At 40.7% G+C, this 12,175-nt stretch overlaps 1 protein-coding gene across 2 annotated transcripts in view; it reads right to left on the bottom strand.

Annotated features, from left to right (window-relative positions):
• Positions 1 to 6,729: 6,729 nt before the first annotated feature.
• The window catches only part of DCP1A (decapping mRNA 1A), an 87,525-nt gene continuing 82,079 nt past the window's right edge, over positions 6,730 to 12,175 (bottom strand). For both annotated transcript variants that reach the window (XM_088478681.1, XM_088478680.1), the window contains one exon: positions 6,730 to 11,344. In XM_088478681.1, the coding sequence (XP_088334807.1) occupies positions 11,264 to 11,344 (81 nt within the window). In that variant the 3' untranslated portion in view covers positions 6,730 to 11,263. The remainder of the gene's footprint in view (positions 11,345 to 12,175) is intronic.

Below are 12,175 nucleotides of genomic sequence, written 5' to 3'. Positions count from 1 at the left end.
AGCAATGTGGCCGATATACAGTTAGGTGCATAAATATTGGGACATTGACAGAATTTTTATATTTTGGCCTCTATTCATCACCACAATGGCTTTGAAATGAAACAAACAAGATGTGCTTTAACTGCAGACTTTCAGATTTAATTTGAGGGTAATTACATCCAAATCAGGTGAACGGTGTAGGAATTACAACGGTTTCTATATGTGCCTCCCACTTTTTAAGGGGCCAAAAGTAATGGGACAAACTAAACAATCCTAAATCTAACTTTCACTTTTGAATACTTTGTTGCAAATCCTTTGCAGGCAATTACAGCCTGAAGTCTGGAATGCATAGACATCACCAGACGCTGGGTTTCATCCCTGGAGATGCTCTGCCAGGTCTCTACTGCAAATGTCTTCAGTTCCTGCTTGTTCTTGGGGCATTTTCCCTTCAGTTTTGTCTTCATCAAGTGAAATGCATGCTCAAATCGGATTCAGGTCAGGGGATTGACTTGGCCATTTCATAACATTCCACTTTTTAGCCTTAAAAAACTTTGTTTGCTTTTGCAGTATGCTTCGGATCATTGTCCATCTGCACTGTGAAGCGCCGTCCAATGAGTTCTGAAGAATTTGACTGAATATGAGCATATAATATTGCCCGAAACACTTCAGAATTCATTCTGCTGCTTTTGTCAGCAGTCACATCATCAATAAATACAAGGGAACCAGTTCCATTGGCAGCCATACATGCCCACGCCATGACACTACCACCACCATGCTTCACTGATGAGGTGGTATGTTTTGGATCATGAGCAGTTCCTTTCCTTCTCCATACTCTTCTCTTCCCATCACTCTGGTACAAGTTGATCTTTGTCTCATCTGTCCATAGGATGTTGTTTCAGAACTGTAATGGCTTTTTTAGATGTTGTTTGGCAAACTCTAATCTGGTCTTCTTGTTTTTGAGGCTCACCAATGGTTTGCATCTTGTGGTGAACCCTCTATATTCACTCTTGTGAAGTCTTCTCTTGATTGTTGACTTTGACACATATACACCTACCTCCTGGAGAGTGTTCTTGATTTGGCCAACTGTTGTGAAGGGGTTTTTCTTCACCAGGAAAATAATTCTTCTGTCATCCACCACAGTTGTTTTCCGTGGTCTTCCGGGTCTTTTGGTGTTGTGGAGCTCTCCGATGCGTTCTTTCTTTTTAAGAATGTTCCAAACAGTTGATTTGGCCACACCTAATGTTTTTGCTATCTCTCTGATGGGTTTGTTTTGATTTTTCAGCCTAATGATGGCTTGCTTCACTGATAGTGACAGCTCTTTGGATCTCATATTGAGAGTCGACAGCAACTGATTACAAATGCAAATGTCACACCTAGAATCAACTCCAGACCTTTTACCTGCTTAATTGATAATGAAATAACGAGGGAATAGCCCACACCTGTCCATGAAATAGCTTTTGAGTTGATAGTCCCATTACTTTTGGCCCCTTAAAAAGTGGGAGGCACATATAGAAACCGTTGTAATTCCTACACCGTTCACCTGATTTGGATGTAATTACCCTCAAATCTGAAAGTCTGCAGTTAAAGCACATCTTTTGCCTAACCCTAACCCCCCCTTCCCCGATGCATAAACCTAAGTCTCCCGGTGGGGTGCCTAACCCTAACCCCCCCTTCCCCTAACCCTACTGGGGGGTGCCTAAGCCCCCCCGGGAGCCTTAAACCTAACCCTCCCCCCTGCGGCTGTCCGCTCTCGGCGCCCGGCATCCCTTCGATCGGGATGCAGGGTGCCGGTCTTCCGGCATAGGGGGTAATGACAGGCGTCTAGATTTTAGACGCCTGTCATGCAACCCTAGCCGGGATTGAGGAGTCGGGAAGCCGGCGGTCGGTATTGCGGCCACCGGCTTTCTAAACGTATACCCTCAGGAGAAGGCGTCAGCAGGGTAAAAAACACCACCACACCTCCCAGATTTTTTGAGGCAGGCTGAAGAATTCTTTAACCCCCCCCCCCCCCCCCCCCGACCAATACAACCACCTTGCAACCCACATCAGCAGCTCCATAAGGCCTGATGTATAGTTGGAATTCGAGCATCTGCTATATTACCTGGTAATCCAGGGCAAAAAAAAATTGTCTCCCCAAACCTACATAGCTCACCCTCATCCATACCCACCTGCCTCTGAGATGGCTTATCCCATCAGATCCTTCTCCCCCACCCACCTCAACCCAGGCAATTATATTATACCCTAATAGTATCCCAGGAAGAGACTCCAGGCTTTTATAATTTATAAAAGTTTTATTGTGGTTGTTGTCCAATTATCAATAAGTTTTATCTTTCCCAATAGCTGCTCTATGGTATATGGTGCTTCTGACGCTGATTGAACGTGGTCACTAAACACACGGCATGAGGGCAGATTGCTGATTGCTGGGGCCACAATCTGGACTTGCACCATGTGATGCTTGGCCTATTCAAATCGGCATCAGACCCACCATCTATAATAGAGCTGCATAGCTATTGGGACTGATAAAACTTGTTAATAATTGCCTTATACATTATGAACGCATATTAAATGTCAAAAATATGCATTTGCAAAGGTTTATGTTCCCTGCTTGGAATGCAATTTTCAGATTTTTGTCATAAAGACAATTTAATTATATGCAGCCATGTTGGCAGCAAATAAAAATAAAAAATTCTAAATAAAAAAAAATTCTTTCACAAGAAATAAATGTCAATAAGCAACAGAGCCTAGCGCTGTCAAAAAGCTGCTGGAAAAAGGAGGTGTCAGCCCCTTAAAACAAGAAAGTAAAAAGGTGTGCACCAGCGCTATACTGAATAACTAGAATGGCTAATGGACAGATGGGTAGTAAATGCAATAATACCTTAAAAACACATTAAATAAATGTACACAATGTAAAATATCACAAATGAATGATGCTTGGATATGCTCCTGAGGAAGCTGGACGGATCTTAACCAGGGAAATGCATTGAGCTTTATTTACAACTTGGATTTACTCCTTCTTGCTATTGGAGACTAATTACTTTGGACTTTGGAACCCCTGTTTATTTGGCGATTCACCAACTATCGGAGGAGGTTGACAGCCCCATTTTTCTTCACACAGGACACTACATGTGCCCAGACACTGTGGCTAAACCCTCATCATTTCCTGGTAATCTCCTTTTTCGCCTAAGGGATATGTCAGTCCTATTGAATATCACCATCCATATGACTGTGCATTTATTTTGAAGGAAGTTCTTCCAATGATCCATTTGACATGAATTTTGTGCTATTTCATGTGGCTTATTCATTTATCATTTGTGATATTTTACATTGTGTACATTTATTTAATGTGTTTTTAAGGTATTATTAAATTTGCATTTACAACCTATCTGTCCATTAGCCATTCTAGTTATTCAGTATAGCGCTGGTACACACCTTTTTACAAGAAATAAATGTGTAGTGTGTTTTTCCCACCTTACAAAACTGGTACTGCAGCACTTTCACAATAGCTTTGCAGGTCTACGGGATGATTAGGCCCAAAGGTTGAGGGGAGATGAGGGATCCAAACTTCAGGTCAGCCAGGGACCTTCCTGTAGCCATGAACCTCAGGGTAGCCACCAGCCTGTCCTCAGTAGGGATGTCCCTCCACAGCTTAGTATCCTGTCTCCGGATATAGGAGGTCACCAGACGCTGAAACTCCTGTTAGGTGGCATCACCCATGCGCATGAAGTTGTTATAGTCATCTGGATTGTTCTCCTGAATCTCCATCAGCAGGAACATGAGTGAGAATCCCTCTGCAGCAGCCACTCCTTGGTCCAACATGCTCTTCTCCTTTGTTAGGCCCTCTCCTTCACCACCTTAGCCCCAGCATAGGCGAGCAGAACTCTATAGCGATAGGGATCCATCACCACATAATGCAGGATAGACTGTAGTATAAAAGCACTTTGTTGAGCAAGGCAAAACAAAGCAGAGCACAATAGCAATGTACAGCGTTCAGCAGGTATCCACCAAGCCTCACTAGTCACAGAGCAGAAGTGCACAGATCTAAAATGACGCCTTTATATACCCCCTAGTTAGACCCGCCCATTATTTAAATTTGGCTCAAATCTTTAAGATAATAGGTGTATTGGTAAGCTAACGATATATCGTGCACAATCTAACGATTTGCAAATAGTTAACGATGCAGGATAGATCGTTGGTCAGATTCAGGGGCGTATCTTCCTATTGGCCTAGATGGCCCTTGCCGACATTAATGATCTCTGGTCTCCTCTTACCAGTGTCCCGCATAATGATCTCCTCTTACCAGTGTCCCACATAATGATCTCTGGTCTCCTCTTACCAGTGTCCCGCAGTTAGCCGTCTCCTGTCTTCCCTTGCCAGTGTCCCGCAGTCAGCTGTCATTTGCAATCCCTGGTCTCCTTTTGTCTCCTACACTCTGCTCTGCCCTCCATTGACTATTAATGTGTATCAAGCATATATATATGTCCCTTCATATCATAAACATTTAAAATTAGAGGGACTACATTTTTTTTTTTTTAAACCTAATATATTTCTTCCCCCACAATACCCACCATATACCAATCACCACTCACTGATTCCCATATGTCAATCATGCAGAAGAGTGCCATATCAATCACAAGGCTCTATTCGCAAGGTAATTTGCATATATGCAAATTATCTTGCCCACAATGCATCTAGTTTGTTATTGATGCCCTCTTTTCCTGTGTTGTTGACGCATAGAAATTAATAAACAGTGCATGTAGTAAGTGTTATGACTGAAAATAAATAAATAAATATATATATATATATATATATATATATATATATTTTGTCTCCCTATTTCTGCAGGCATGTAAATTGAACTACCTCCAGTGTAAGTACAGTATATTTATCTTTCCTCGGTTTAAGGAACTTGCCATGATCCTTGTAGGTTGTGGATAGTTCCATGTTGGGGAAAAGGACAAGATCCTTATGGAGAGTTTTTATTCTTATGTGGAGTTGTTAAACAGCATATTGCAGTATAGACGGCTGCATTTGAATATATGTAAATTACTTTACCCATAATGCATTTTGTTTGTTTTTGATGCAATGTTTTCAATCTTTTCCTGTGTTTTTTGCATAAAAAAATTAATAAATAGTGGGTTGCAATAGAGTAAGTTCTATAAAAGATTCTCCCTATTTCTACAGGTGTGTGAATTAAACTATCCCCAGTGTGTCTTAGTTTTTTTTGTACCAGTAGAAAGTCATTGGAGGGGGGTGACAGTCCCTTGGTTTGCCAGGGGCGCTCGGACCCCTAGATACACCCCATGTCAGATTGGACACCTTTTTAGCACCATATCATGTCCTGGAGTGCCGGGGAGTTGTCAGGGATTGTTCAAGGGAAATCGTTCAAGATATCGCATAGTAAGCACATCGTCTAGTGTGTACGCACCTTTAGTGTATGTGTGGACAAAGGCCTCCTGTAATATAGGGATTTATGCTTGAGGGGTATCTTGGGCTCACTACAATAGAACCCTAACACTGAATCCACAAGAAGACATATGTAACCACTCATCGTTTCCTGCTATCTCTACACTTGTTGTTCAATGATAGAAATTCCTAATATCTGCCTATCCCGGAAGTTAGTCTTGGAATCTGCGGGAAGCCTGGAAGTTAGCCATACCTCCTTATGCTCCTAGGGGGACGCCCGCACCACCCACTGTTTATCCGTTCAGAACCGCAATAGTCATCATTAATATCAGCACTTGCACCTATGCTGGGTGCAAGAGATCCATCAGAATCAGGCTTCTCTCCGCTGTACGTGCGACTCAAAATAGCACGGAGGCAATAGACAGATCACTCGTCCAGTTTCCGCTTAGAAACACCCATTCCATGGAAATCTATCCAGATAAGATACGTGTGACCCAGAATCGTCCGGATGTACAGAAAAATGGCCAAATTCGCTTCTGCGTAGTTTGTTAAACACACTATTTGTAGCCATATAACAAGCAGAGTATGACTCAGAATCAGGACTAGTGTGTGCGAGAGAACTACATCCACCCCCAGTGCTCACCAGTGGTACATGCACCATTCCTGAACCACTAAAAGTTTGGCAATACAGATACAAGGCTTCTATAGTCTGAAGCATCATATCACATTAAATATCCTTGTCTTTCCCTAGAGTACCACTGCCGTTCCTGTTTACATTGGTTAGCAGTGCTCCTCACAGTGTCTGCAGTAGGAGGCACCTGCTGGTAATTTCTTTGTATATATCACATCACTAAACACCAGTAATTTCATTATATTCCTGGATCTCAGAAGGCACACTGGGTCTCCCGCCTGCAGGGTAGGGTTTCTGCAGACCCTGGAAGTATCAGAGCACATGCTATACAACTATACCATAGGGATGAGCCTGTATGATCATGTATTTAGCAGGGCTCACCCGACTCACTCAAGTTAGAAATCATGGACATGTGATTAAGAACACTATCGTCTAAAGTTATAGGTTATGTGTTTTACTGTGGCACAACCATAACATTACTTGTACAGCGTTGGTAGCCAAACCCTTAAAGGTGTGCAGTTAGTTTTATGTAGGGACAACACACATGTACTGTAGCTGTGAGTTATAGTACTCGCTAGGATAAAAGGCAAGCCCGCATACAGTAGATTCCTCTAGCAGGAATGTTGAAAACAGTGTTCGACTAATGGTTTAAAATTTTTACTATCTGAGAAAAAAAAATAAACAGACAAAGATGCTCAAATTTATTTAGAGTTAAAAAATATATCTTTGCAAACATAGAAAGTTTTTACATGTAAAACTGCACGTAAACATGTAGGAAATAACTGCAAATGTACATCAATATGTAAGAAGTTACAATGACACTGTATTTGGGCACCTGTAGTTTGTATCGGATGCTTAAATAATGCTGAAAAAAAAAAACATTCAAAACTACCCAATGAGCTAGGTAAATACTTGATACACTGTATATCATGCAATTGTGAAGATTATACTGTAGAATTCCTAAAACTCCTTTGATAATATATGCATTTAAAAATTGGTTTATTTTTTATTTAGCAAACTATTAAGAACTAAAAGGATAGAAAAGATAAGCTGTCATTCACAATAGAGCATACATAGAAGCTAACACTTTTTACATTTCCAAATTCAAGGATTGCAATCTGCATTGTGAATGTTTGTTTTAAAATATTTTTTTCCCCCGTTATACTTGATGTTGGACTTACGACTACTCTCCGCCACATAATGCCAAAGGTTACAGGATATTGGTACTCATGTAGCCTTAATAACAGACTTAACCGCTCCATATTGATTTAAGTGCCTTTTAAAATTGCTGAATTTTTTTTTTCAATCTTCCCATTATGAAGATGGCTAAGCCTTGGAGAGATATATAGTACCAACCAATCAGCTCCTAACTCATTTTTCAAACACAGCCTGTAAAGTGACAGTTGAGAGAGATAAGGTACCAACCAATCCGCTCCTGTCACTTTACAGGCTGTGTTTGACAAAGTACCAACCAATCGGCTCCTAACTGTCATTTATCTGTCTCCAAGGCTTAGTAAATAGACTCCTAAAATACAAAGAGGCAACAAAAATGGTTTACACTTCATGTGACAATCTCTTAAAATGTTTGAAAAGGAGACAACTTATCTGGTATTAACTTATCTTGATTTATTTATGGGTAACGTTTCAGCTGTAGAATGAATATGAAATATTTGATTACTCCGGTCAGCAGTAATGAGAGCAATTTTAAAATAAGTCCAAAAATGATCATATAAACGCTGATTACATCTCTAGCTGGTGGCTGGATAGCTGGGGTACAACTACCCTGCCCAGTGCATTCTATATGGAAATACCAATATAGCTACAATGCTAATTTTTGGTTATCCTAACTGAAGTCTGTAAATATGGGCTAAAAGAGGCAACAAAAAAAAACAAAAAAACTTTCCTTTGTTATTCCAAACAGTATCCGCTCCCCTTCCCAGATCATTCTCAAATTTTCTGCAGAAAATATTGCACAGGGAAAATAATTACAAAGGTAATTAAAAGTAGCATCCGTTCCAAAAAATTGTATTTCATTTCCAAGTAGTTTTTTTTTATTTTGTTCCTATAAATGTTCAGTAAAAGATGAATGCAGGTTACTTCTCTGCATAAACGCTTCTATTGTGCAGCAATCGTGCGCACGCATGGCACCCAGCGCCACGGTACGCCAGGCAGCGGTTGCACTATGCAATCCTATTGATCGCGGGTGCATACGCAGCACGCAACTCGCGCCATACATGCTGCGGCAAAGATACAAGAGGGCACAGCTGTAACTTGAACAGACATCTTCCAGACAGATCCGCCAGCGCTAGAAGACATTCGTTTTGAGCTAAAGAAGCAGTTACTCTATATAACTTCTAATATATTACTAAAGTCCATACAGAAATGAATCCGTCATATACTTATGTGGCATGCCTTATGCTCTGCCTAATAAAACCCATACAGTCTCATTGAGTAGTAGAGTAAGATTATTTCTATAACTCAAGTGACTGGGCTTGTACATTTTGGGCTCTAATAAGCAACTGTGCCACCTGCGTCTTTTACTATTGTAACTGTGCGAGTATCAACTAAACAGATAATCACCGAAGATCTACAGTACATTATTAATGCAGATAAGTTCTATACAGAGATAAACCAGACATAGTCTAGGCAAGCCAAAGATCCGATACACAATATATTAAATATTCTTTGTAACAAAGCCACTGTACTGTACAACATTAATGAATAAAAGCTACTTTGCCTACAGCCTCATATTTTGATATTTACAATGCTCTAGTAAATATCACCTGCGAAATGTGGATGGACTGTAGCCCAATATGTAACTCATTTCGCTTTTGTCTTATGCCCTGCAATAAATGACACAAATGGACTAGAACATTGCTGGAAATGTTTTTTGTATTACAATTGAATCTATCATACATATTCTTAGTAGAGCTACTCAGGTGCTTAGAGAAACTGTTTCTGCCTTGAAGTAAAGCTTATTTTAAGTGGACTGTGCTATGAAGGGTCCACTAATAGCACCAACATATCATGGTATAATTAGACTGCTAAGCGGATAAAGAGTGCAGTTGCGCATAGACAAATACACAGGAAAGCATCCTATCATTACTGTTTAAAGCAAGTCCCTCCAATGAGTTACTACATATGAAAAAATATACTAAGAGTTTTGAAAACATGCACTGCTGGTGCTTATAGTTCAGCAGAAGCTGCCACTGCATAATGTGCTAATCCGGCACTGGAAGCCTTGTTTTACTTAGGTTAGGCTAGGACGGACATTTTCACTTTTCAGAAACGCCATTCGTTTTGCACCCCTGTCATGCCATGTAGTGTGGAAAGAGACAGTTTCTGTACTGTCTGTGTTCTATTTAAAATAATTCCAATTAAGTCAATTAAATGGGAGCGGCAATTTAGGAATGTAGCTAAAAGTAAAAAAAAGTGTCAAAGAACTTAAAATATGCTTCAAAAACCAATTTATCTTTCAATTTATCCTAATGTTACTCAGCGAAATCCATTTTAATTCAAGAAAATGGGGCAGCGGGGAGAGGATTAGAGACAAAATATTTGGATTTTTAAAGGGGGACTGTAGCAGAATATAAAAAGTATTGAGCCTGAATCAAACTTCTTCAGCGTATCTCAAATCTGGTCTAAATTACAATTTCTCAGTGTCCAAATCTTAAAATTAGTGAATGGAGTCTGAACCTAAAATCTGACTGTACAGTAGGAGCAATCACTGGAGGTGCAATGAGGAAGTTCTAGAAGTTTAAATAAATAAAATCTCAAGTGGCACTTATAATGGGTAAAGTGCTAAAGATACAAGAACACATTATGTACTACCAATATTATTGCTTAAAGCACCATATTTAAAAAATTGGGCTATTTTAGTTTTATTTCCCAAATATCCTGCTTAGAATACTTTGGTGCTTACTAACAGCCCATAGTCACAGCACATGTCTGAATTGGAACTGACTGAACTAAATGTTAAGACGTTGGTTAGATGTGAAAAAACTTAAGTTTCTGGATTTGTATCACTGACCTAATCATGTACAATGGACAGAACCGTTACCTTTTTCTCTCATCCCTTGTCACCCCATAGCCTGCTGCACATACATAAAACAGAACATCCACCAGCACCCCACATTCCACCAGGAGAGAATCAGGGCTCGGCTGATTGGCATGGTAGCCGAGGTCAGTGCTGCGCACCCCTGCACATTCCAACCAGAATCACAGGCACGGAACAGGCGTGCTGGTAGGGGAGGGATAGGACACTGCCTGCTGTGCCAACATAATACTGATGGCACTTTCCATCTGTCCTTTCCCCAGGTGAGCCTTGGGCAAAGTGGTTCCAATATTTTCTGCTACAGGCTGTGATTAGCCAATAGTAAAAAAAAAAAAAAAAGAACCTGTCAGAGTTACAAGAGCTCCCCTAAGCGCAGGAACTACAATGGAAGTGATTGAATGCGACAGCAGAGGTGTAAAAGATGAAATATGTAAAATAATCAGCAGGGTTCTGCGACAAAGTGTTCATGGAAGCTTAACGCGTAGTTACCAGGGGACTGTTTGGCAGTATCTAGCACGGCAGCATAGCAGGTTCTAGAATACAGACATGGGTTCCAAATTTGGGGCCTGGAGAACCATGACTATATCTGTGTTTCTTGTCATACTGTCTGAGCTTTACTGTAAATGGTAGCAAATTAAAGTACTAATGCCTTTGGGTGACAGGGTTGCTCGTTATGACACCGGTAGGGAATTATAGTCATTCTATGCCAGTTATTAAAATTTTAAAATTAAAACTACTCAGAAGGGGAGAGGAAGACAGAACTACGTCAGTCTGTTATAGAAGGCACTACATGGAGCGGAGTTTAAGAACGGGTTAAGTTACGGGTGAGGAAAATACTGTATAAAAGGGGTTTATGAAACCGAATGTGGCTGCTCTTTGTTCCTACTATATAAGTGGCATTTCCCACGTTTTCCAGCAAAGGATGAAGAGCCTTCCAGCAAATAACATGATCTTGCTGTGCCTAATACGCAGTGTAAACACAGATCCAGGACACGTGACTATCACCCATAAAGCGCACAGCTGGTGATTGCCGGAGAGCACCCCTATATAGTACTCATTATACAGCCAGCCCCAGAGTCCTCACAACATATAAATACAATCCATGCTGTGTCCGCCACAGGGGGGGGAGGGGGATTTGCATTGTTTTAGTTGTTGGACAGTGAGGAGCAGAGGAGAGGCACAAGCATGTTCCTTCTTTATAGTCTGACGTTGCCCATGCTTTTGGCGACCACCTGCAAATATGCATCATGGACTGTACTTAGGAAGCTGGAATCATTCTAGAACAAAAAAAAAAAAAGTGTTTAGGTAAGAGTGGCCAATAAACAAAGACGACACTGGTAATAGTTTTGACTGCTGCATATGAAGTTCAATTACAAAAAAAGGGGCATTTTAACCTACTAGACAAAAGTACTGTGCTTCTAACCAGTGACTGGAGGCAGTAGTGAAATATATAATAATCAAATCATGTGATCCACATCTTTCATTATTATAGTATAGTGGCTGACATACCCCGCGTTGCCCGGGTTGAAGAAAGGACCTTGAAGTACATCTGCAGCCTTCATTTCCCACATTGCAGACCAACATTGGAGACCATGGCATATGAAAATGTGCTTGGGGGAAATGTGAGTGCAGGTGCAGGGTGACAGTTGATCCACCAACTCACTGATCTTCTATTGGAGCCTGCCTGCCCCGCCTGGTACATATCAGCCTGTGCCTTCAGATCACTGCAGTTTTAGGCACTGCAAGACATCCTGAGTGAATTTGCTTAAACAAAAATTTCAAATCAGAGACTCCACGGCCTACTTGGTGGGCACCGTTTAGACCTCCATGGTCAAGCCGAACTTCAAACATAGCCAAAAAAACAAATTCTAGTCAAACTACATCACTAGTATATAGATATTTCATTATTGCCTCTATTCACTGGTTCCTGTGTAAGCGCAGAACTGTTGTATACATTGTTTTTTGTCTGTAGATTACCTCCTCCTTCTACTGCTTTAATTTAGATAAGCACTGAAATGCATATATTCCTCCAGTGCCATCAGGGGTTACATTTATCACAAAAAAAACCCCAAACCTTAGCTGTGGTTTAAAATTATTATTCACAGAAG

This window comes from Taudactylus pleione, unplaced genomic scaffold, assembly GCF_031769625.1.
Source record: "Taudactylus pleione unplaced genomic scaffold, aTauple2 ptg000217l, whole genome shotgun sequence".
Classification (NCBI taxonomy): Eukaryota; Metazoa; Chordata; class Amphibia; order Anura; family Myobatrachidae; genus Taudactylus; species Taudactylus pleione.
The sequence above is the reverse complement of the archived record's forward strand: the minus strand, read 5'-3'. Positions and strand labels throughout refer to the sequence as shown.